Source organism: Syngnathoides biaculeatus, chromosome 20 (assembly GCF_019802595.1).
Source record: "Syngnathoides biaculeatus isolate LvHL_M chromosome 20, ASM1980259v1, whole genome shotgun sequence".
In the NCBI taxonomy this organism is placed as follows: Eukaryota; Metazoa; Chordata; class Actinopteri; order Syngnathiformes; family Syngnathidae; genus Syngnathoides; species Syngnathoides biaculeatus.
Window position 1 is genome coordinate 194,277 of NC_084659.1, and position 25,906 is coordinate 220,182.

The window sequence follows — 25,906 nt, forward strand, 5'->3', positions numbered from 1 at the left end:
TCTGAGGGAACGGCGAGTGCAAAAAAAGGGGCGTGGTTTATGCAGACCTCTGGCCTCTGATTGGTCAGCGACGCAGATGACGGAATTTCTACGGAGGGGTCAATTGCGAATGCTATCGTAGCTTTTTCTACTGCAATTTCAATAACGGCAGTTTACTTGGGGCTCATATCGAATCAATCAACTGACAGTTCGAAATCCTTCCGATGTCTGAGCACGTGTTTTCTCCTCCAGCGCAAACTACGTGGTTTTGAGTTCCAAAGTCTATATATCCATCCAAAAAGAGCGAGTTTTTTGACTAAACATGTAGTTTCCAATGAGGGCTAATATTGATGCATCGTTCCTTCTTTACTTGCTCAAAAAAAAGGAAACAAAAGCAATCCATGGTTGGATTGGTTCAAGAAACTGTTTACTTGAATTCAAACTGTCAAAATAACGTAAATAAAATTGTTTCCACATCGAATGATGGATGGATGGATGTTAATGATGATGATGATGATGATGGTCAAAAAACTATTTCACCCCACCGTCCATATTTCCACTGTCCATCTTTTTTCGTCTAACCTTCATTCTTCTTCTGGTTCATTCCGTCATCACAACGTATCAACTATGTAGCAAACCTCAAATCCTCATTTTAAATATCCCAGAATGCAATATACTCATTATCCACAGCATACATAAAATAAACAATTTGTGAATACACAATATCGCATAATTAAAACAGGTGAAATTATTTCGCTAATTATTCTGACTGAAAATATTTGAAGACAAATTATATTTAGGCTATAGGAGTTCACATGTTTCCCCAATGCCTGTGTGGGTTTCTCCGGGCACTCCTCCCACATGTGATTTCCTCCCACATCCCAAAAACAGACAATCTAAATTGCCCCTAGGTGTGATTGTGAGTGCGGCTGTTTGTCTCTATGTGCCCTGCGATTGGCTGGCAACTAGTTCTGGGTGGACCCCACCTCCTGTCCGTTGACAGCTGGGATAGGCTCGAGCAATCGCCATGACCCTTGTGAGGATAAGCAGTTTAGAAAATGGATGGATGTACAATATGTAGTTATTTATATTATATATTATTTATATATATTTATAAGTAACTACAATAGCATAATTTTATGAAGACTAATTCTAGATGTGTTTAATGATCATCAATGTGAACTCTGATAGTTACAAAAAATGTTCATAGTTAATTATGCTGTGTTGTGCAATATTGGTCATGCGGTAATGCAACGCACACAAACATACATTTACACATAAAGAATCCTCAATACACTTTAAAATAAATATGTTTTGTATTTTTGTAGTGGGTAGATCTTTGTGACTTGGTCATTCTATTTCATCATTGGTCATTAAAAAAAAAAAAGACGTCGGCCTATCATCCATCTCTTCCTGATCCAGCTGTGGCAAACACGTTGATCGTATGCACATAAAGGCACATTCAAGCAACCTGGCCTCCTATTTACGGTCTCTCTTTAATAAATCAATAGTCGTTATTTTTGTTGTTAAACTTTAAAATTTTCAACGGAAGCTTGTTGGAAGAGAATCTTTGACCAAAAATGGAGCAGGCAAGGTTTTCTCTCCAGGGTGTCTTCACATGTGTTATTTGCTTTTACAAGCAAAAGTTTTCCCTCAATGAGAACATTTCCATCATTTGTTTGTGTGACATCATATTACACCCTGGACTATTTTTAATCAACATTTGCTTGTCCCATTAGGGGTCCCCACAGCAAACGCTTGGGCCATGTTTTGTATTTCTTTCTGGAGGTTGTCAGATGAATAAAGAACATTTCAATAATTTTTAAATGGAGGAAATGGATTGGATACACAAATAAAGTCTACCTAATTGTTTTAAGGGATGTATTTCATTCAAGATCACAAATGCACAAAAATTTCGGCCAAAACTCCAAGTTTCTTGACAGCCTTATTTCAGTCAATTAATTCTTTGATACCAACATCACGAAAACAGACAAAACGGAAACATTGCTCAAAGGAAGAATGGGTCTTTATGGTCCGTATGTCATAAACAGATTCACCATGTCCCCCCCACCACGAATTGGGAAAGAATTAATTCCATTTCAAATGCAACATTTTCATCACAAAAATTGAAAATGAAATACTACTGGCATTGTTGGTATGAGAAAATGTAGGCACTGGCCTATTAAGTGTTAGTAATTATTCATATTTTACATTTTGTAGCTTTAAAGTGTAATCCCCTCACTTACAAAATTAAAACTTTTCAAAAAATTAAAAATACAAGATACAAAGCAAGCTCGCACACAGAAGGATGTTGATTTTCCTGAGTCAGTAACAAAGTAACATCGTAGCAGGGAGCAGGCAGAGGAACAATTGACCCCTCCGTGGATATTGCGCAATCCGCGTCACTGACCAATCAGAGGCCAGAGATCTGCATAAACCAAAGCCCGCTTTTGCTCCCGCCATTTTCTCAGACACCATTGTATGGTCCAGTATAGGGTTAGTTAGCGTTTTATCGCGTATTTGGGTTATTTAACAAAAAATATGGTTAAGAGGTGTAGTCACGGACTTTGTAATAGTGACGACAGGTATCCTGAAAGGCTACTTGGTGGAGTTCGATTCGTACCCTTTCCAAAACCGAAGACCCAGTACGAAAATTGCCTTCGATGGATCAAACTTTGTAGAAGACCGCATCATCAACTGAATCCATCTAAAATCAACTGGAACAGATATGTTTGCACGAAGATATGCCCTATATTTGATTTTCAATACATGTCTCGTATAAATGAATTCGAAGTTCTTCGCTAGCATAACAGTGCTGCGTGTGAACGATTGACACACTTATTCTTTGTTGAGCGATATTTAGCGATGATCGGACTGCACAAACGTATTGATTTCTTGCTGGCTCACGGCCGAAGCTTAACCAGACTGTGTTTGCACGAAGATATGCCCTAAATTTGATTTTAAATACACGTCTCGTATAAATGATCGAGACGTTCTTCGCTACCATAACACCGCTACCTGTGATCGATTGACACACTTATTCTTTGTTGAGCGATATTTAGCGATGATCGGACTGCACAAACGTATTGATTTCTTGCTGGCTCGCGGCCAGAAGCTTAACCAGACGGTGTGTGCGCGAAGATATGCCCTAAATTTGATTTTTAATACACGTCTCGTATAAACGAATGAGACGTTCTCCGCTCGCATAACATTGCTACGTGTGAACGATTGACACACTTATTCTTTGTTGAGCGATATTTAGCGATGATCGGACTGCACAAACGTGTCGTTTTCTTGCTGGCTCGCGGCCGAAGCTTAACCAGACTGTGTTTGCACGAAGATATGCCCTAAATTTGATTTTTAATACACGTCTTGTATAAATGAATGAGACGTTCTCCGCTCGCATAACATTGCTACGTGTGAACGATTGACACACTTATTCTTTGTTGAGCGATATTTAACGATGATCGGACTGCACAAACGTGTCGCTTTCTTGCCGGCTTGCGACCGAAGCGTAACCAGACTGTGTTTGCACGAAGATATGCCCTAAATTTGATTTTAAATACACGTCTCGTATAAATGATCGAGACGTTCTTCGCTACCATAACACCGCTACCTGTGATCGATTGACACACTTATTCTTTGTTGAGCGATATTTAGCGATGATCGGACTGCACAAACGTATTGATTTCTTGCTGGCTCGCGGCCAGAAGCTTAACCAGACGGTGTGTGCGCGAAGATATGCCCTAAATTTGATTTTTAATACACGTCTCGTATAAACGAATGAGACGTTCTCCGCTCGCATAACATTGCTACGTGTGAACGATTGACACACTTATTCTTTGTTGAGCGATATTTAGCGATGATCGGACTGCACAAACGTGTCGTTTTCTTGCTGGCTCGCGGCCGAAGCTTAACCACACTGTGTTTGCACGAAGATATGCCCTAAATTTGATTTTTAATACACGTCTTGTATAAATGAATGAGACGTTCTCCGCTCGCATAACATTGCTACGTGTGAACGATTGACACACTTATTCTTTGTTGAGCGATATTTAACGATGATCGGACTGCACAAACGTGTCGCTTTCTTGCCGGCTTGCGACCGAAGCGTAACCAGACTGTGTTTGCACGAAGATATGCCCTATATTTGATTTTTAATACACGTCTCATATAAATGAATGAGACGTTCTTCGCTATCATAACACCACTACATGTGATCGATTGACACACTTATTCTTTGTTGAGCGATATTTAGCGATGATCGGACTGCACAAACGTGTCGCTTTCTTGCTGGCTCGCGGCCGAAGCTTAACCAGACTGTGTTTGCACGAAGATATGCCCTAAATTTGATTTTTAATACACGTCTCGTATAAATGAATGAGACGTTCTTCGCTAGCATAACATTGCTACGTGTGAATGATTGAATGAAATCAGAAGCATGGCGTCTCTCTCAGTTAAGAATGTATTGTATTGTATTTGCCATTTTTACGAATTGTTTGTCTTACGTCAGCGCACGTGGCGTGACGTCACTTCAGGAGGCGTGGTTAAGTGCCCTGTACGGAGGGGTCAATTAGAAAGATGGAGGTATGCACTGGAAAGGAGAGGAATGAAGATTAGCCGACTTAAAACAGAATATGAGAGTGAATGAGAGGGGCAGAGGAAGAAGAGTGACGCTCCAGGGAGAAGAGATAGCGAGGGTGGACAACTTCAAATACTTTGGGTCGACAATACAGAGCAATGGAGAGTGTGGTAAAGAAGTGAAGAAATGGGTCCAAGCAGCACTGAAGCGACAACAGGAAGCAGAACTGGAGGTGGCAGAAATGATGATGTTGTGGTTTTCTCTCGGGGTGAGCAGGATGGATAAGATTAGAAATGAGCTCATCAGAGGAACAGCCAAAGTTGGATGTTTTGGAGACAAGGTTGGAGAGAGCAGGTTTCGATGGTGTGGACATGTTCAGATGCGAGAAAGTGAGTATATTGGTAGAAGGGTGCTGAGGACGGACCTGCCAGGCAAAAGAGCGAGAGGGTTGTTGGATGTTGTGAGGGAGGACATGAAGACAGTGGGTGTTAAAGAGCAAGATGAACGAGATAGCCTTAAATGGAAAAAGATGACACGCTGTGGCAACCCCTAAAGGGAGAAGTCAAAAGAAAAAGAAGATAGTAACTAATTTTTTAAAAATCTTCACATATGCATCACAACCTTCTGCTATTCCCATCAGCACACTTGTGTGTCTGAGCCTGATATTTATAAGAGAATCTTTGACCATAAAGTTAGCTTGAATAAGGTTTCTCACTAGTGTGCGTTCTTGTGTGTCGTTTTAGGTTTCCCTTCCGAGAGAACATTTGACCACAAACTGTGCAGGAAAAAGGTTTCTCACCTGTGTGTGTTCTTGTGTGTATTTTTAAGTGTCCCTTCCAAGAGAATTTTTGACTGCAAACTGTGCAGGAAAAAGGTTTCTCACCAGTGTGTGTTCTTGTGTGAAATTTTAAGGATCCGCTCCAAGAGAATCTTTGACCACAAACTAAGCAGGAAAAAGGTTTCTCAAGAGTGTGGGTTCTCGTGTGATTTTTTAAGCTTTCCTTTATTGAGAAGCTTTGACCACAAACTGAGCAGGAAAAAGGTTTCTCACCAGTGTGGATTCTTGTGTGTAATTTTAAGGATCCCTTCCAAGAGAATCTTTGACCACAAACTAAGCAGGAAAAAGGTTTCTCACCAGTGTGGGTTCTTGTATGATTTTTTAAGCTTTCCTTCTTTGAGAAGCTTTGACCACAAAAGGAGCAGGAAAAAGGTTTCTCTCCAGTGTGTGTTCTTGTGTGTAAATTTAAGGATCCCTTCCAAGAGAATCTTTGACCACAAACTAAGCAGGAAAAAGGTTTCTCACCAGTGTGTGTTCTTGTGTGTATTTTTAAATCTCCTTTATGAGAGAATTTTTTACCACAAACTAAGCAGGAAAAAGGTTTCTCACCAGTGTGTGTTCTTGTGTGTAATTTTAAGGATCCCCTCCAAGAGAATCTTTGACCACAAACTAAGCAGGAAAAAGGTTTCTCACCAGTGTGTGTTCTCATGTGTACTTGTAAGGTTTCCAGATGAGAAAATATTTGACCACAAACTGAGCAGGAAAAAGGTTTCTCACCAGTGTGGGTTCTTGTGTGCCTTTTTAAGCTTTTCTTTGTTGAGAAGCTGTGACCACAAACTGAGCAGGAAAAAGGTTTCTCACCAGTGTGTGTTCTTGTGTGTATTTTTAAATCTCCTTTATGAGTGAATTTTTTACCGCAAACTGAGCAGGAAAAAGGTTTCTCACCTGTGTGTGTTCTTGTGTGTGATTTTAAGTGTACCTTCTCAGAGAATCTTTGACCACAAACTGAGCAGGAAAAAGGTTTATGACCAGTGTGAGTTCTTGTGTGTCGTTCTAGGTTTCCCTTCCGAGAGAACATTCGACCACAAACTGTGCAGGAAAAGGGTTTTTCACCTGTGTGTGTTCTTGTGTGTACTTTTAAGTGTTCCTTCCAAGAGAATTTTTGACCACAAACTGTGCATGAAAAAGGCTTCTCTCCTGTGTGTATTTTCATGTGTCGTTTTAAATTGCCCTTAGAAACGAACGTTTTCCCACATTGAGAACATTTCCAGCATTTGTTGGCAGTGTGACATGTCAAGCCACCTTCAGACTGTTCAACATCATCATCATCATCATCATCATCATTATCCCTGTCTGTTTGCAATTCTCCACTGTTGCACTCTCCATCACTTGAGCTGTTCCTGCTTGGCGGAGCCGTCGCTCTTCTCTCCTCACTTTGACCTTCACTCTTCAAATGGATACCAGTGGATGGAACCTGGATAATTTCCTCCTGCTCTTCCTCTCTGATGTGTAAGAACTCTTCCTCCTCCTCTTTGATCCGTTGAACCTCTTTACCCTCCTCTTCCTCTTTAACCTGACGAGACACTAACTGGTACCTCTCTGGATGAAGATTTTCACTGACATCTGCAAGACAAAAGACAAACACAAAGTGGTTAAATCTCATTTGTTCAGAGTATTTAACTGCAAATGTAACTGCACACTGTAGGAATAGAAAAGGGCTATTATTATTACTAACTCACAATTGACCCCTCCGTAGAAATTGCGTAATCCGCGTCACTCACCAATCAGAGGCCAGAGATCTATATAAACCACGGCCCTTTTTTTGCACCCGCCATTTTCTCAGACAATAACAAATAGGTTTTGTTAGTGTTTTATCGCGTATTTGGGTTATTTAACAAAAAATATGGTTAAGAGGTGTAGTCACGGACTTCGTAATAGGGACGACAGATATCCTGAAAGGCTAGTTGGTGGAGTTCGATTCGTACACTTTACAAAACCGAAGACCCAGTACGAAAAATGCCTTCGATGGATCAAACTTTGTGGAAGACCGCATCATCAACTGAATCCATCTAATATCAACCGGAAGAGATATGTTTGCATGAAGGTAAGCCCTATATTTGATTTTCAATACATGTCTAATATAAATGAATTAGACGTTCTTCGCTAGCATAACATAGCTACGTGTGAACGATTGACACACTTATTTTTTGTTGAGCGATATTTAGCGATGATCCGACTGCACAAACGTGTCGCTTTGTTGCCGGCTCACGACCGAAGCTTAACCGGACTGCGTTTGCACAAAGATATGCCCTATATTTGATTTTCAATACATGTCTCACGTAAATGAATTAGACGTTCTTCGCTAGCATAACATAGCTACGTGTGAATGATTGAATGAAATCAGAAGCATGGCGTCTGTCTCAGTTAAGAATGTATTATATTTCGAATCTATAATATATCGTTGATTTGAAACACGTTTGTTTCTTCCCTTTTTTAGGACTTCGTAAACCAGTCACTACCATTCAAGAAATTACCAGACCCCTTTCCTGCGGATTCCCTTTGTCGTCTCAATCAACCAGGAAGGCACCATTAAAAAGAAAATGTTTGAACTTTGCAACTGAGCGGTATGGTTTTATATGGACAATAACTCAACATTGGACAATGGAAAAGACAACAAAGTGTTTTGAACTATAACTATATTTTTGTATTGCATAATGTGCCAGTTCTCTGGGTTAAAAGTCACAATGCAGTGCTTAAAAATCCACTTTTAATGTCCAAAAACAAGGAAGCACTCCCCTTATATATATATATATATATATATATATATATATATATATATAAATGACAAGATTAAAGTACAACTGTTCAAAACATTGTGCATAACATAGTGAATTTTTAATTCTGGAAGCATAACAGTGCTGGACAACAGTTTCTTTATGTATAAAACTCAGTTATTATTTAATCATTCCCAGGGAATCAACTTTAAGTACTCAGCCTGAGGAAAGCACCATGACTGAAGATATTGGCACCAACGGCGACACATCTACCGGAACAGTTTCTACTGCGACTCAGGTGCATTCAAGATGTAAGATGTTTCTTTATTCAAGTTACAACAAAACGAAGTTTACGATCCATATAGGGAAGAACACAAACATCCTATGTGACACAAATGTAATCAACCCTAAAAAGTAATTCATGGGTCAGTTCAATATCTTCTGATATGAGACTGCACATGTTGGAAATAAAATTCACTCAGCTTATTCAACATATTTTCCATGAAGTCAATGTTTGGGTATATTCTTTGAACAAATAGGTCTACTCTTGTGTAGACAACAAAATCACAAAACTCAGCTCCAGATGTGAGCAGCTGTCCTTGTATTTGGTAGTAATAGTTGTGATAACTTTTGAGACTCAAGTTACCCCTCCATGGATATTGCGCAATCCGCGTCACTGACCAATCAGAGGCCAGAGATCTGCATAAACCAAAGCCCGTTTTTGCTCCCGCCATTTTCTCAGACAACATTGCATGGTCCAGTATAGGTTTTGTTAGCGTTTCATCGCGTATTTGGGTTATTTAACAATAGATATGGTTAAGAGGTGTAGTCACGGACTTTGTAATAGTGACGACAAGTATCCTGAAAGGCTAGTTGGTGGAGTTCAATTCGTACCCTTTCCAAAACCGAAGACCCAGTACGAAAAATGTCTTCGATGGATCAAACTTTGTGGAAGACGGCATCATCAAATCCATCTAATATAAACCGGAACAGATATGTTTGCACGAAGGTATGCCCTATATTTGATTTTCAATACATGTCTCGTATAAATGAATTTGAAGTTCTTCGCTAGCATAACACTGCTGCGTGTGAACGATTGACACACTTATTCTTTGTTGAGCGATATTTAGCGATGATCGGACTGCACAAACGTATTGATTTCTTGCTGGCTCACGGCCGAAGCTTAACCAGACTGTGTTTGCACGAAGAGATGCCCTAAATTTGATTTTAAATACACGTCTCGTATAAATGAATGAGACGTTCTCCGCTAGCATAACACTGCTACGTGTGAACGATTGACACACTTATTCCTTGTTGAGCGATATTTATCGATGATCGGACTGCACAAACGTGTCGCTTTCTTGCCGGCTCGCGGCTGAAACTTAACCAGACTGTGTTTGCACGAAGATATGCCCTGTATTTGATTTTTAATACACGTCTCGTATAAATGAATGAGACGTTCTTCGCTAGCATAACATTGCTACGTTTGAATGATTGAATGAAATCAGAAGCATGGCGTCTGTCTCAGTTAAGAATGCATTGTATTGTATTTGCCATTTTTACGAATTGTTTGTCTTACGTCAGCGCACGTGGCGTGACGTCACTTCAGGAGGCGTGGTTAAGTGCCCTGTACGGTGGGGTCAATTGTCCATAATTATTTTCCAAACAGAAATTGTCTAAAGTGCTGGCTTCTTGTACAGTTACATCCCGTGCAGAATAGGGGCATTTGGCCTCAAGGAGTCCTGTAATTCCATCAGAGCACACTTTGGAATCGGGTGTTGATCCAAGATATGGAAATTTGGGATTCACTATTAGTTCACAGTCATGCACATGGTTTCCTGTACTCTTGATATATTGTGCAACTGCCACTTTTTTGTTTTTTTGGCCACATGAAGTTTGCACAGAACTGAAACGCTTTGGGTCGATTAATTCCATCAGAAATTTATCAGTAATTTTCTTTCTTTGCAAAATTGCACCAAAATTTGATGCTGTTGGACGTTTTTTTCTTTCTTTGTGCCACAGAGTACTGTTGGCTTGGTCCCTTGTGCTTTCTTCTATCTTGATACATTGTTCTTGTCACTAGTTCAGTGAACCATGTCTTGAATATTTTAGCTGGGGTAACTTTTGCCGATTGAGGGAAGGCTATGTTTCCACAACAGGTCCCAACTTTCCTTGCATCTTCTAGTTCAAAGAACGTGGCCTGAAAAATAAACATTTAATGAGTGATTACAGTTTGAAAAATATACACTGTATCATCATGTCCATGTAAACTGTTTCAACTATCTAAACATACTGTCAAAAATTATAGAGATTTTAATTTTTTGCAGGGGTTGAACCAATGGATCTGATGTCGTTAGTCGCTGAAAAGGAAATCCTACAGAGAGATTATGCCAAATACACACTTGAACACCTGGAGACCAAACGACAGCTCAACATGCTGGAAGAAAAGTTCAGACGGAACGACAATGTGACATCTTCATCTTTCACTGTTGATGTGCTTATGGAGGATGAGAGTCATATGCATTATTACACAGGCTTTTCCAAGGACACATTCAATGCAATTTTCAAGTTTTTGGTGCCTGACACTGATTCATGCCCTTTAAAATATGTTGGCAAATGCAATCTTTCTCAGATAAAGAAGATATCATTTAAAGATCAATTACTATTGACTCTATGCAAACTAAGAAATGACTCTGACCTACAAGACCTAGCTTTTCGATGTAGTCTTACAAAGCAAGTTGTTGGCATTGTGTTCAACTCGTGGGTGAATTACATGTATCTCCGATTTGGTGAAGTATGCATCTGGCCACCCAGAGATGTTATATATGAACACATGCCAGGTAATTACAGACAGGAATTCCCAGATACTTTCAGCATTATTGATTGTACTGAAATTAGAATTCAGAAGCCTTCATCACTCAATGCCCAGTCTCAAACCTACAGTACTTACAAATCATGTAACACACTCAAAGCCTTAGTTGCTGTAGATCCCAGAGGGTCTGTTATATTTAGCTCTATGCTGTTTGCTGGATCGATTTCTGATAAGGAAATCTTTAAAAAATCTGGATTTCAGTCTATGTTGAAACAACTTGTTGAGATTGGATATCTGAAAACGGGTGATGGGATAATGGCTGACAAATGTTTTGACATTGTGAAAGAAGTAGAGGATGTTGGACTTAAACTGAACATTCCACCTTTTGCCAAATCAGGGATACAAATGAATTCACATGATGTGAACCTTACACAAAAAAATTGCCAAACACAGAGTTCATGTGGAAAGAGCGATCAGACGAATTAAAAGTTTCAAGATACTGAGTGGCCGCATTCCTTTGTCACTGATGTCTTCAATTGCACAGATTTGGTATGTCTGTTCTTTTCTAACCAATTTCATGCCATTGTGTATAAAAAGAAAGTGAAACTTACAGATGTTGCAAGACCACCGGCCACAGGCACCGTACCCAGATGAGTGTTCACTGTCAGTCTTGGGCTGGACACCACATAGGCCATTGAACAGTCTTCCAAAGACTTTAAGTGATCAATATCTTCTTGTTGGACTTGAATGTTTCTGTGAAATAAAGGAGTTTGACAGTTGATTAACATTTGACAAGTTGATTCATTGTTGGTTGTTTTTGTCACATCATGCAATAAAATGTCCATGAACAGTATTCACAAGAGTGTATTATGAACTACACTTAAAAGAATTATAGTGTATGAGTAATATAAAATGGGTGCATGTGTGGTATTGTTATTATTAAATTATCATGAAATGAAATTTAAATTATGGTGATGACAGAACCAAAGTGTTATAGCGTAATGAAGCAAATCAAATTTACCTGCAGTCTGTCAATGTTTGCAGGTCTTTTCTTTCTTACAAGTTTGGGGTTGACAAATACAATTTGTGGAACTGCAACTGGCTCAATCTTTTGACCTCTTGGCTTGCTCCATTGGTCTGGAAGAGATGTGCATGCATCTAGATGGCACTTCTGTGAAGCCCATCATCTGCCATTGTTGTAATGCTATTACCAGCCCAACAATATGTGAACAGGATCCAGAAACACTGAAAAAAATGAGAGATTTGTATTTTAGAGCCTTTACAGGTTTTGGATGTATTGACATTGTTATATTACAATCCCATAGAGGGCCGTGGCTCAATGAAAAATTCTTAAAGCCAAAGAAAAATTATCAGTTCTGTGACTGAATCTGGTGTACATTTAGATTGTGAACTACCAACTTTCCCGCAAACTTGGCTTAAGCACTGAGCAGTGACGTTTTGGAAAGTATCTACTCCTTCAATGGGTAGTATTTTCGGGATAAAATAGAGGTAATGTAAACATTCCCCACACAAGTGTGATATGTAACACGAAAATAGGAAACTGTCAATGACGAATTCGTCTTTAGGTTATATAAAGATAAATTCACGTATGGTTAATTGTTTTCCACAAATGTATAATAATAACATGCAAAATATAACAAATGCACTCACCCCGCTTGACATGTACAGTGAGCTTCGGATATCCTTGTGGGATTCAACTGCAGATGCAATGTATGTGGCTGCTCGGTCTTCCTTTGACTCTGGAAAGACCTCGCGCTAATTTCGATGGTTTCTCCGTTGATACGCCTGGAAATATCGTTCAAATACCCCTCGCTGAAGTACTTGAAGCACTGCTGTCTGCTTTTCAACGATATTTCACAGTCAGCTAAGAATGCGAGTGAGAAATCAGCCGGTAAATCGGACAGTTTCGCTCTATTCTTTTCGTGCTGCGCCCCCATTTTTGCTAATTGTTTGTCTGACGTAAGCGCACGTGGCTTGACGTCACTTCAGGAGGCGTGGCTAAGTGCCCTGTACGGAGGGGTCAATTGACCTCTCCATAGAAATTGCGTCATCCGCATCGCTGACCAATCAGAGGCCAGAGATCTGCATAAACCACGCCCCTTGTTGGCGTCCGCCATTACCTCTGACAAAGTCGCATGGTCCAGTATAGCTTTTGTTAGCGTTTTATCACGTATTTAGGTTCCTTAACAATAGATATGGTTAAGAGGTGTAGTCACGGACTTTGTAATAGTGACGACAGGTATCCTGATAGGCTAGTTGGTAGAGTTCAATTTGTACCCTTTCCAAAACCGAAGATAGAGTATGAAAAATGTCTTCGATGGATCAAACTTTGTGGATAACGGCATGATCAACTGAATCCATCTAAAATCAACCGGAACAGAAGACCGAGTACGAAAAATGTCTACGATGGATCAAACTTTGTGGAAGATCGCATCATCAACTGAATCCATCTAAAATCACCTGGAACAGATATGTTTCCACGAAGGTAAGCCCTATATTTGATTTTCATATAAATGAATTAGCAGTTCTTCGCTTGCATAACATAGCTACATGTGAATGATTGACACACCGGATCTGTGTTGAGCGATATTTTGCGAGGACCTGACTGCACAAACGTGTCTCTTTGTTGGTGGCTAGCGAGCTAAGCTAAACCGGACTAGCGAGTCCTAAAAGCCTTCGACGTGCACCGAGACATCAAGACTGAAGGAAGGATGTTTGAGGACACTCAAGTAGTGATTGTCGTACTCGGTCGGGACTTACGTAGTTTCGTCACTAATTCAAGAATAATTATTGAGGGGAGCACGTGACGTTACACAAAGAAAACGAGAGAAACAACTCGTAAATCAAGCCTCGCCTTCTTCTTTTCCTTCATACGGCGGTTCACAAACGGCTATACAGATACACATACAGATTCTGCACACAAGTGTGATAGGTAACACGAAAATAGGAAACTGTCAATGGCGAATTCGTCTTTGGGTTATAATATATTATGTGGCTTCTCGGTCTTCCTATTACTCCGGAAAGATCTCCAGCTAATATCAATGGTTTCTCCATCGATATGCATGGAAATACCATTAAAATACCCCTCGCTGAAATACTTAAAGCCCTGCTATCTGCTCTTCAACGATATTTCAATATTCAGTAAGAATGCGAGTGAAAAATCAGCTGGTAAATCGGACAATTTTGCTCTCGACTTTTTTCCTCCGACACCATTTTTGCTAATTGTTTGTCAGAGGTTAGCAAGCGTGGGGTGACGTAACTTCAGGAGGCGTGGTTAAGTGCCCTGTATGAAGGGATCAATTGACCCCTCCGTAGAAATTGCATCATCCGCGTCACTGACCAATCAGAGGCCAGAGAAAAACCACGCCCCTTTTTGGGCCCCCAGTTTTCTCAGACACCGCTGCATGGTCCAGTATAGCTTCTGTTGGCGTTTTATCGCGTATTTGGGTTCTTTAACAATAGATATGGTTAAGAGGTGTAGTCACGGACTTTATAATAGTGACGACAGGTATCCTGAAAGGCTAGTTGGTGGAGTTCAATTCGTACCCTTTCCAAAACCGAAGACCCAGTACGAAAAATGTCTTTGATGGATCAAACTTTGTGGAAGACCGCATGATCAACTGAATCCATCAACCGGAACAGTTATGTTTGCACGAAGGTAAGTCCTATATTTGATTTTCAATCCATGTCTCATGAATGAATTAGCAGTTCTTCGCTTGCATAATATAGCTACGTGTGAATGATTGAAACACTTGATCTGTGTTGAGCGATATTTTGCGATGATCTGACTGCACAAACGTGTCCCTTTGTTCGCGGCTACGCTAAACCGGACTGTGTTAGCACGAAGGTATGCCCTATATTTGATTTTCAATACATGTCTCATATAAATGAATTAGCAGTTCTTCGCTTGCATAATATAGCTACGTGTGAATGATTGTCACACTTGATCTGTGTTGAGCGATATTTTGCGATGATCTGACTGCACAAACGTGTCCCTGTTGGCGGCTACCGAGCTAAGCTAAACCGGACTAGCAGTCCTAAAAGCCTTCGACGTGCACCGAGACACCAAGACTGAAGGAAGGATGTTTGAGGACACTATAGTAGTGATTGTTGTACTCGGTCGGGACTTACGTAGGTTCGGCACTAATTCAAGAATAATTATTGAGGGGAGCGCGTGACGTTACACAAAGAAAACGAGAGAAACAACTCGTAAATCAAGCCTCGCCTTCTTTTCCTTCATACGGCGGTTCACAAATGGCTATACAGATTCTGCACACAAGTGTGATAGGTAACACAAAAACAGGAAACTGTCAATGACGAATTCGTCTTTGGGTTATAATATATTATATTATGTGGCTTCTCGGTCTTCCTCTGACTGCGGAAAGATCTAGCGCTAATATCAATGGTTTCTCTGTCGATATGCATAGAAATACCATTGAAATACCCCTCGCTGAAATACTTGACACACGAAATACACGACAATGACCCACACCACACAGCCAGGAATACCAAGGAGTGGCTCCATAAGAAGCATATCAAGGTTCTGGCGTGGACTACCCAGTCTCCAGACCTAAACACAATAGAAAATCTTTGGAGGATGCTGAAACTCAGTGTTTGTCAGCGACAGCCCAGAAACCTGTTTAATCTAGAGAAGATCTGTGTGGAGGAGTGGCCCAAAATCCCTCCTGCAGTGTGTGCAAACCTGGTAAACAACGACAGGAAATGTTTGACCTCTGTAATCGCAAACAAAGCCTACTGTACCAAATATTAACATTGGTTTTCTCAAATGTTCAAACACTTATTTGCAGCTGTATCCCACAAATAAATAATCAAAAAAGTCCTACATTGTGATTTCTAGATTTTTCATTTTAGATTATCTCTCTCACAGTGGACATGCACCTACGGTGAAAATTTCAGACCCCTCCATGATTTCTAAGTGGGAGAACTTGCAATATAGCAAGGTGTTCAAATACTTATTTTCTTCACTGTACGTGTTATGTGTGTCTAGAATGTGATTTTAATTATTCATTCTTTACTCTTTTTATTTTCCTTTCTTATGTGCTTTATTACATATGTCAGGGGTGCTCTGAAGAAACAACAGGTAGCAGACCTTGAGGTAGCAGAAATGAAGATGTTGAGGTTCTCGGTCAGAGTGAGCAGGCTGGATAGGATTAGAAATGAGCTCAATAGAAGGACAGCCAAAGTTGGATGTTTTGGAGACACAGTTGGAGAGAGCAGACTTCGATGGTTTGGACATGTCCAGAGGCGAGAGAGTGAGTATATTGGTAGAAGATTGATTGAGCTGCCAGGCAAAAGAGAGAGAGGGTTGTTGGATGTTGTGAGGGAGGACATGAAGACAGTGGGTGTTAGAGTGTTCTCCGCGCCCCCGTTGTGACCATACTGGGTGCCGGCCTCCCTGCCCGACCCATCTCTGCATTGGGGGAAATGGCGGCCCACGCCACCACTAACGGCGAGCCGCACACATCGACACATTGAGCACCCCTGACTTACATACTTTATTCAGTTTTTATGACGTGGTTCTTTTGTTATGTTCTGAGAGGAGGACTCCAATACGTTGTCGGACGTGGATTTGTAGAATGTTCCTATAAGGACGAGGATGGCTGTCGACGGAACTTTTTATTAATACTGCTGCTTTCGGACAATTACAAGAAAACAAACGCCACACTGCCTTCCTTCTTTTGGACATTTCCGGAACATTCGCTGGAAATAACATTTGCCTTTTCAGATACTTTTCAGTGATGTCACGCCGACCATGTGTTTTTAGTTTACGACGCCATTTTGGACGGGACGATCGTGTCTACATATCAAGGCTAGGAAGTGATAAGTGTATACTGTAATGTTTTGGCTACAGTTATCGTTTGAGCTTTTATCTTGAAAGTCCTTTGACAAACGAACACTGTAACCAGAGGCGATTGAGAGACTTTTGCTGGAATGAGGAATAAAGAACGAAGCCACATGTGAAACTTTGAGAGCAAGTATCGTCTCATTATTATTAGATTGAGCTATAGTCCTTCTCGTATATAGCAAATGTGGTGTGATTGTGTTGACGTCAGATGGGCGCGATGAGACAGGCCGATAAGGAAGTGAGCTAGAGAAGTTGGCGGGCGGGGGGGGGGGGGGGGGGGGGTTCTGGGGGGGAGCAAAATAAATATCACCCACATTAAACAGTACAGTTGGACTCACGTCTACATTATTCAATAACACGACAACAAGATCATAACATCGTGTCAGAGTGACGGTACTATAACCACGGACTCACGGGGGGATGCGCGGGGAGGAGGGGGCAACGAAGACGACGATGAAATGACCACGATGGAGGCGTATGTTTGGTGTTCCAAGCCCAAGGATGGACTGGGTCTCATCCGATTACCCAGATGTGTGGCGGCGATTCAAGCAATACGCCAAACTCATGTTCACAGGACCGCTTAAAAACAGCTGAAGAGGAAAACTGCAGTACCTCCTGCTGTGGTGGCAAAAAAGGACGGGATGTCGGCAATATGTGGACACTGACCGGAGACGAACATAAGTTGCTAAAAACTTACTCCGAAAAATTCTCTGATTACCTCACTCCGAAAGCAAACCACTAGATATAAGTTTCACGAGAAGGTTCAAGGTAACTCTGAGTCATTTGAGCACTTTGTGACAGAACTCAAGCTGTTGGTTAAAGACTGTAACTACCCAAAGCGTCAGCGGCACTTTAAATATGGCGGTTGCTTCCTCACAAATTATGACCTCCATTACTGTATCTTACTGGCACTGGCCATCAACTTCTTGGGGCCGAGGGTTAAAAAAGACAAATACATTCACAAAGATGTTGTACTCATCTACGATTGAGGGCTAGTGTATGACAATGGATTCGATGAAGAAGCTACAGGAAGTTCATCACGGGTAAAGATTGACGTCCCTCTGAGCCAATGGAGAGATGGGATGCCAGGAATATGCTCAGAGTGAAGAATGTTAACTCTGAATTACAAATAAAATGTTCTTGTTTTATTATGGTTTAACTAGAGACTTGTCCTGTTGTAATTTTTGTCTCAAGTTTGCAAAGTGTAAATACTGTACGCTTGACAGAGTATATTGAATATTCTGGCACAGGAAGTGTGTGGGGCAATGTAAGCGTCTGCTTACCGATGTAAAACGCAATAGTTCATTGCCTCGTGAGCGCCATCATTAGTTGGTAGTTTACATGGACGCTAAAACCTGTGTTGACATGCATGCTGACAGTATAGCCAGAGTTCATTACTGTATGTGATTTTTGTTATTCGCTGGTGTGTTAGGAATGTAACCCCTGCAAATAATGGGGGGAAACACTTTATTTTCAATTTTCCCTTGAGTGAATCTGTGACCACGTAAGTCCCGACCGAGTACAACAATCACTACTACAGTGTCCACCGTTGACAGCTGGGATAGGCTCCAGCACTCCCCACGACCCTCGTGAGGATAAGTAGCAAAGAAAATGGATGGATGGAAAATGAATCATCAAACGGGGAGTGTAAATAAGAATATCAATCAAATTAGAATGCATACAACAAATAAACCAACCTGCTCTGCGTAGCACAATTGGAGGCTGCAGAGTGAATACAGCGTCCAGTAGTTGATGTTGTGGCTTCTCCTCCTTTTTGGGTCCGCGAACTTCCTCCTTGTACTCTCCGGTTGTTCTTGCACACATCTTCACACGATGATCACAACACTTTCTGCGCTAGATAAGAGGGATGAGAAAATCAAATGAATATCGGATATCTTAATTATATCAAGATTCAGATTTGGACATTGTAGCTTAAAGGTCAAGTGTCATGAAATGGATGATATTTGGTATATTAAAACCCACAGCCAATATGGTCCCATGTTTTTTCACCACAAAACATGATTTTGACGTATACAGGTTTTTCTAACTCGTGTCATGAAAATCCTCTCGAGGGATTTGTTTTCGAGAAAAAGCAGGAAGTGACGTACAGGACAGTGCCGCCCCCAAGTGGACTCATTTATTTCCATTAGTTTTACCTCCGGGAAGGTAGCTTGTTGTTCCTTCGTGTTAGCCAAAATTCCGGCTCATTGCATTCCTGGACATTGCTTGAACACTCGGGAGAATGGATTTAGCCTTCATAAGTTTGAAAGAGCCCCCTCTTTGTTATGAAAAATGGATTGCACTGGTGGAGAGGACGAGAGCTTCGTGGGTTCCAAATAACAGGTAGGCAGTAATGCGCCCCGGATGGACGGTGTTCAACAAGTACTGCGGCGGGTTTGAACATACCCCTAAAAGCAGCATGGCTCAGCTCCACCTCCTCCTTATATGCCACCTGCAGAGAAAATCTGCCACACCTGCTGGCTGCATGAGCCACGATGGCTGATCTCCGCCACATAAGTGGATCGGACGGGGATGCGGTTTGGCCGTGACGGCATATCATCTGAATATGGCTCGAAACAATACTGTAATATTGCCCCGGTAACTTCACTCGATTGTGTGCTTTTGTCCTTTTCGAAAAGAGCTTCCGTGTCAGAAGGGATGTGTTCGTCTCCCATAGATAGGGTACACCGCGTGTTTTCATTGGCGAATGTCCGGGTGACGTCACGGACGGAGGATGCAGCCAATATGGCGACCACTTGGATATCGTAGAATGACACTTCTGCAACTTTGCGCATGGATGACGCGCTCTCCGCTCACATTTATTTTTTCGTATGGACATTGAAGTGAATAATGTTATATGTATTTTTCATTACAATATCTATTTTAGAATGTTTATAGGGATGACACTTGGGCTTTAAGGGAAAAGGCACTGCATATTTTCCTAACTTTGAAAGAACAGAACGGCAACGACACAGAGGAAGAATTTACCGCTAGCAGTAGCTAAGCACAGCCTCCCCTCATTCTTCATCATTCAACTCCCGGTTTTGGTAAGTACAGCATCTTATTTTTCATGCATTTTCGTCTTTTTTTTTTTTTTTTTTTTTAATGAAGAGGCCCCATAGCTCAGTGGTTAGAGCATTGTTTTGGTAGACCAGAGTTCGTATCTCACAGGGGCCTCTACTCCCCAAGAGGGGTTGTGTGAAGAAGGGTATCCGGTGTAAAAACTGACAGTGGGTGTTAGAGAAGATGCACGAGATAGGCTTCGTAGGAAAAAGATGACAAGCTGTGGCGCTCTAAGGGACAAGCCAAAAGGAAATGAAGAAGAAGATCAAAGTCAACAAAAGGAAATGGTAAATCATGCAATTGTGTATTGTAAAAGACAGCTTGGGATAAATAGATAAATGGGATAGATTGCACAAATTGATAAACAAAGATGCATTATTTATTGTAAATGTATATCAGCAATTACGTCCACAATTGTATGTAGTAAATGAACATGTCATTTAAAAAAAGTCATTGCTTCATCTTGTGATCGGATCGTTTTTTTTTTTTTTTACTTGCTGATCGCCACCAAAAATTCTGATTGTCTTGTGTTGTTTTAGGACAAAACCCACACAGGCACGAAGAAAACATGCAAGGCGACGAAGGGATTTGAACCCCATTCCTCAGCATTGTGTACTAACGAGTCGTCCACCGCGCCCCCGGATTCAGAATCCAGGTTACGATAATACTGTAACCACGACTCACAAAAGTGAGATTATTTTACTCCCGGACAAAGCCGACAGAATTTAGTTGATGGTGTGCATTGTCATACCCTTACTAGTCGGTGGCGGAAAGAAGAAGACTTTACTTCAGGCTTGATTTCTCCTGAGGGAAGTGTTGATCACAAACGCGTCCCATTGTTAGCAAGCTAAGCTTTACCGAGAAACTTCAACGGCACGAAGATTTCACGAATGATGTTTTAGTACATGAAAGTAGTGATCAGGGGCGTCCCGCGTCGTGGATCACAACAATCTGTTCAAGATTTACTCAAGCCGAACGAATCTTCTATTGCAGGGTAAGAAGAAGAAAAAGTAAGCGATGTTACCCAGGATCCCCTGCGCCTGTAATATTTAAAGCGACAGACCACCCACTCCTGCCGACTGAAGTCAAACCAGCTGCCCCTTTTCAAAATAAGATCTCATCTTCGGCGTCACAACAAATAAAGCATACATTGGAGCGTGGCTTTCTCTGAACCGAACCAAAACCTTTCACTATTTAACGTGTAGCAACCTTTCGATTTTCGATACTGGTTAATAATGGGGTTTTCCTTCCTTTTCCCTTAATGTAACCCATCTAAAAATGGAACGTGGTCCCCCCTTTTCGAGACAAATGCTAATCTGGAAGTTGGACACAAGCGTTCAGTCTGACAAGGTGATAGTTGACACTAAGTTGTGGTTAAACAAGACAAAATCCGAGTGGCTGGCTGTGAATTTCGGACAATAATCGAATGCATTTCCAAATAACACCGTCATATCACAAAAATCCATACATCCATTTTCTTAGCTGCTTATCCCCTCAAGGGTCGCGGGAGTGTTGGAAACCTATCCTAGCTGTCAACGGGCAGGAGTTAGGGTACACCCTGAACTGGTTGCCAGCCAATGGATGAACGCTTATATTTGTTAGGTACAGTTTTTATGCCCTTCCTGACGCAACCCCTTCGCATTTATCCGGGGAGGAAGCTGTCATAATAATGGAGCACAATCGGCATTCATCTGTCTCTCATTCTGTCAGTTCAGTCTTTAGAGAAGTGGATATGCTGTTACTGGATATATGTCCTTGTTGATGGTTGTCATGCCAATTGAACACTAAATTGATGATTTAACACTGTTATTTAAGTAATTGGTGCATGTTGATGGAACTGTAAATTCTGTGGCGTAGATGAGCAAGCAATGGCGAGATGGGGTTTTTTTTTGGGGGGGGGTGTCGATAAGTGAAATTCCTGCCATTTGGCAGCTGGCAAAAAAAAGATAAACGTTTATCTTAAATAAACGTTTCAAGGCCGTCTTGATAGGGTTTGGGTCTTGTGGTGATGATTTAGTTCTCTCACCACGACGGCCCGCTGGGTTCGTATCCGGGTCAGGGAAGCCTGTCTGGTAAAATGTTTTTCGACATTGACTATGCTGTGGGTTGACTTCCTGTGTGGGCTTCTCTCTTATGGCGACTCCATCTGAAGTCAAAAGATAGGATTTTATTTTGAAGGGCCAGCACCAGTGATCTGTGGCCTTAAATATTTAGGCGCCCAAGCGATTAATTTTTCCTTCTCGCCACGCGGTCGGAGACTCGATCGGTTTTCGTCAATCTTCCTGACTTTGGACCGAATGTTGTAAATCCTCGACGCCCCTGATCACTACTTCAGTGGACCAAAACATCATTCATTTAATCTTTGTGTCCGATTGGAGTCGTCTAGTGTAAGTTGAAGCTTCTCGGGGTAGCTTAGCTTGCTAACAAAGAGACGCGTCTGTGATCAACACATCTCTCAGTAAGAAATCAAGCCTGAAGCAAAGTCTTCTTCTTTTCGCCACCGACTGGTAAGGATTGACAAGACTTACACTGAAGTGTGCTTAACCCTAGAGTACCCATGTGGTCAACATATGAGCCAGTGTCATGAAGGGCTCACAACACACCACAGTTACTCTTACCCTTAAACGTCTCACATGTGTCTGCATTAAAGGCATTGTTTTTTGGGAATTAAGGCCCACTGGGTCATATGAGACCCATCATATAAACCGGAAGTAAATTGGGAAACTTTTCCAAATGTGATGTCTTTGACGCGTATTGATAAATTTAGTCCATGGAAATTAAATTGGATTTGGATGTCTTGGGCTCTCTCGCGTTAAAATAAACACACGCACCAACAACTACATTCTTTGAGGCTCTGTCTGAAAATGTTCTCGATTGTCTTGAGTCGTTAATTTTAGTTGTCTTTTTCGGCACGGTGCATGACTGGTGAGCGCTTTTGCCACACAGTTTTGAGCACTGGGGTTCAAATCCCTTCCTCGCCCATGTAGTGTTTGCATGTTCTCCTCGTGCCTGTGTAGACTTTCTCCTAAAAATTAGATCAGCGAGTGAAATAGATAAAAACAAAACGATCCCATCACAAGATGAAGCCCTGACACTGATTTAATTGACCTGTTCATTTACTATATACATTTGTGGACTTAATTGAAAATACATGTATATTTACACAAAATAATGCATCTTTGTTCATTTATCTATGTCAGTGAGCTAATGCTACGGCCAGAACTAATTAATGGTCTTATATTTGATGGCAGTAAATGAATGCATCTACTTTTGATGATATTCTTGTATGTTGGTGTGTTGTGAGATTTTTCAATTCAATTTTTTTGGGGTCATACGGGTCAGGGACTTTCTGGAACATCATGGAAAGAAACGTCGGCTTTTCCAGGTCTTGGAAAGTCGGGGAATGTCCTGGAATTTTCAGTCACTGTGACTAGGGCAATCGCACTCATTGCACAAATCTGCACAATCGAGCATGAAAAATCACGCGCGTAAAATTTATGGGTAGAAATACATAGACATTCTCAGCGCACATGAAAACCAATCCAGCAGTGAATCACAGCCAGCCTGACTTTTTTTTTTTTTTTTTGCCCGACAAGGAAGCACACAGTCTCCCGGTAGCTTACCTGACTCCGTCCAACTTCGGCTCTTAAAGTGGTAACACTCATAATTACAAACACTGTCCACCCACACAGTCTGGGCAGCGTATAGCAAAGAGTTAGACATGCTGCTTGTGTTTGCGCTCGACAATAATGGTAAAAGTAAAAAAAAAAAAAGTGCTGTTGCTTTAATGAATGTTGGATTATGTGAATAATAGAAGAAAAAGGGGTTACATCTGGATGAGATTTTCTCTTTTTTTAAGTAAAAGAGGTCTGGTCTGAAGCCGGAGTAGAAAGTACAGGACGATATGGTGTATAACGTTAAAATTCCACCTTGGCACAGGCTGATCGAGGATAAAAGCACAGACAATAGAGCATAAATAGCTAGTTCTGTATTTTAAATATAGGCAATATAACATTAACCTTAGATGAAAATACATGTTCAACATGTAATTATAGTTTATATTTTTAATAACCATAAATTTCACAGTCATTATGATGCGTCTACTACATTGAGCTTTGGCACTTATTATTTAAGTGAAAACACACGATCATATAGCTAAAATATTGCTGTCTATAACAATAAGTCAATCCAATATTAGTCATGGAATTTTGGATTTAATACTTGGAAAGTCATGGAAAATTCAGGGAATTTTCATTTTCTGGAAGAGTATGAACCCTGGGGTCTTCTGTTAGCCACCTCGTCTCTTCTATGTTGTCTGTGTTTTTTTTTTTCTTAACCATTGGCTGTTAGATACTTATAATACAAAATCAAAAGACAAAAACTATAAAAGAGACTTTATGATGATTTATTTGGTTTTAGTGTCATAATTTACAGATCTGATCAATGATGTCATTATATGGCTCCAAGAAAGACATCATGCACAGTAGAGCTCAATCTAAAAGCAAGTTTATTTTTATAGAGTAGTTTATAGTTTTTTTCACATCTTTTTGATGCAGTACTGTAAATATCTGATGGCCAAAACAAACGTCAGCGCGATCAGAAAAACGAGGCAGATGCGAGACGGCACATAATGCGGAGATTAGGATCTCTTTCACCATTGCATTATGTCAGACTACTGCAATAAAAGCTTGTATTTCGATACCGCTGCATCCATTTTTTTACGATCAGTGAGCTTTTATTTGGTCAACTCAAATGCGACTTTATACACTAATTTCCGTATTGACGACAACAAGGGTGGCTCACGCCAACTGTATTATCAAAGAAAATGGGGAGGGGAAATGTGTTAGTGGATCCTGATCTTGTAGAGCCAAAAAAATAGTACCACATAAAAATAAACTGGGTTTTGGATTGAGATATACTGTCCAAGACGGCGATGACAAATGTCTTTTGCAGAGCTGATCAATCATGTCATTGTTCAGATTAGCGAGTTATGATACGATACTGATACAATTGGTATAATAATTCAAAAAACATGTATGGTAGATTAATTGAAGACACTAAATTGCCCATAGGTGTGAGTGTGAATTGTTGTCTATTTCTATGTGCCCTGCGATTGGCTGTTGACCAGTTCAGGGTTTACCCCGCCTCCTGTGCGAAGATAACTGGGATAGGCTACGGCAGTCCTGCGACCTTTGTGGGGATAAGCTGCTCAGAAATTGAATAGATGGATTCTAAGTGCTTTTGTTGAACAATGTCTGTTTCGTCACAAACTGTCTCTCCATCGTAGAAGAAAAACTGCATCAGGGGTCCGCGCTGAGCCCCTTCCTGTTTGTGGTAGTAACGGATAGGCCAGGGGTCGGGAACCTTTTCGACTGAGAGAGCCATAAAGGCCAAATATTTAAAAATGTCATTTCAAAAGAGCCATATCCAGGATTTTAAAAACTAGGTACACGTGTATTTTTGCATTTATGTACAGGGTTCGCACGCATCCCTAAAAGTCCCTAAAACCCCTAAATTTTCGAAGGTGCATTTAGGGGCTCCTAAAAGTCCTTAAAATCCGCGAAAACCGGTCAAGCCTCTAAAAAGGCCTTAAATTATAAAAAATCAAAGGGAGGACCTCTACCGGCAAAATTTTCCCGGAAAATAAAAATTATCTTTTATTTAAAAAAAAAAAAAAAAAAGCGATCCGTCTGGCGTCTAAAACAGCTAGAAATTATCAACGGAAGTGACCGTGTTGACAACGAGTCGCCATCTTGTCGTCGATATTCCATTGTTCGTTTCCGTGAGTCGGCATTTCATTTCGTCTTCGTCACGTCTTTCATCGATCCAACTTGTATCATGGGGAAGTGCATTTTTCAAGATGCTTGGGTTGAAAGTAAGGAGTTTGGAAGCTGGGTTCGTCGAGATGCAAAAGATCGGCACATGTTTTACTGCCATCTGTGCAAGCAGAGTTACCAGCTAGGAAAGATGGGCGTCAAAGCGCTGGAGTCGCACCGGAAAAAAAGGAGACACGCTGATTTGACGAAGACTC

The 25,906-nt window shown here is 41.0% G+C and overlaps 4 protein-coding genes across 9 annotated transcripts in view; 2 read left to right on the forward strand and 2 right to left on the reverse strand.

Annotated features, from left to right (window-relative positions):
- Positions 1-20,787, reverse strand: part of LOC133493809 (gastrula zinc finger protein XlCGF57.1-like) — a 176,643-nt gene extending 155,856 nt beyond the window's left edge. The window contains exon 1 of the mRNA XM_061807654.1: positions 20,633-20,787. The gene's annotated coding sequence lies outside the window, so the exon portion shown is untranslated. The remainder of the gene's footprint in view (positions 1-20,632) is intronic.
- LOC133493804 (zinc finger protein 239-like) overlaps positions 1-25,906 on the forward strand; it is a 72,379-nt gene that overhangs the window by 29,036 nt on the left and 17,437 nt on the right. The window lies entirely within an intron of this gene.
- Positions 7-21,479, reverse strand: LOC133493802 (gastrula zinc finger protein XlCGF57.1-like). Of its 4 annotated transcripts, none has more exons than XM_061807620.1 (4): positions 20,781-20,911; positions 20,627-20,679; positions 18,510-18,666; positions 1,162-6,962 (listed from the first exon to the last, which is right to left on the reverse strand). In XM_061807620.1, exons 3-4 carry the CDS (start codon positions 18,634-18,636, stop codon positions 5,254-5,256), a joined length of 1,836 nt encoding a protein of 611 aa, XP_061663604.1. In that variant the 5' UTR covers positions 18,637-18,666; positions 20,627-20,679; positions 20,781-20,911; the 3' UTR covers positions 1,162-5,253. The 4 variants fall into 4 exon arrangements, with proteins under 4 accessions (XP_061663603.1, XP_061663605.1, XP_061663604.1 ...); XM_061807623.1 differs by lacking the exons at positions 1,162-6,962; positions 20,627-20,679; positions 20,781-20,911 and adding exons at positions 11,541-11,678; positions 11,947-12,062; positions 21,344-21,471; XM_061807619.1 differs by lacking the exons at positions 20,627-20,679; positions 20,781-20,911 and adding an exon at positions 21,344-21,479 and having other exon boundaries at positions 7-6,962.
- On the forward strand, positions 6,969-11,712 carry LOC133493828 (uncharacterized). 2 transcript variants are annotated; one of them, XM_061807726.1, is made up of 4 exons: positions 6,969-7,443; positions 7,837-7,963; positions 8,312-8,424; positions 10,441-11,712. In XM_061807726.1, exons 3-4 carry the CDS (start codon positions 8,349-8,351, stop codon positions 11,409-11,411), a joined length of 1,047 nt encoding a protein of 348 aa, XP_061663710.1. In that variant the 5' UTR covers positions 6,969-7,443; positions 7,837-7,963; positions 8,312-8,348; the 3' UTR covers positions 11,412-11,712. The 2 variants fall into 2 exon arrangements, with proteins under 2 accessions (XP_061663710.1, XP_061663711.1); XM_061807727.1 differs by lacking the exons at positions 6,969-7,443; positions 7,837-7,963 and having other exon boundaries at positions 8,254-8,424.

What these genes read in the sequence shown, in the direction of transcription:
- LOC133493828 (XM_061807726.1), top strand. Translation starts at nt 8,349, where the DNA reads ATGACTGAAGATATTGGCACCAACGGCGACACATCTACCGGAACAGTT. An exon ending in GACTCAGGTGCATTCAAGAT is followed by an intron (nt 8,425 to 10,440) that starts GTAAGATGTTTC and finishes AATTTTTTGCAG; the next exon opens with GGGTTGAACCAATGGATCTG.
- LOC133493802 (XM_061807619.1), bottom strand. An exon ending in AATTGTGCTACGCAGAGCAG is followed by an intron (nt 6,963 to 18,509) that starts GTTGGTTTATTT and finishes TTTGTCTTGCAG; the next exon opens with ATGTCAGTGAAAATCTTCAT.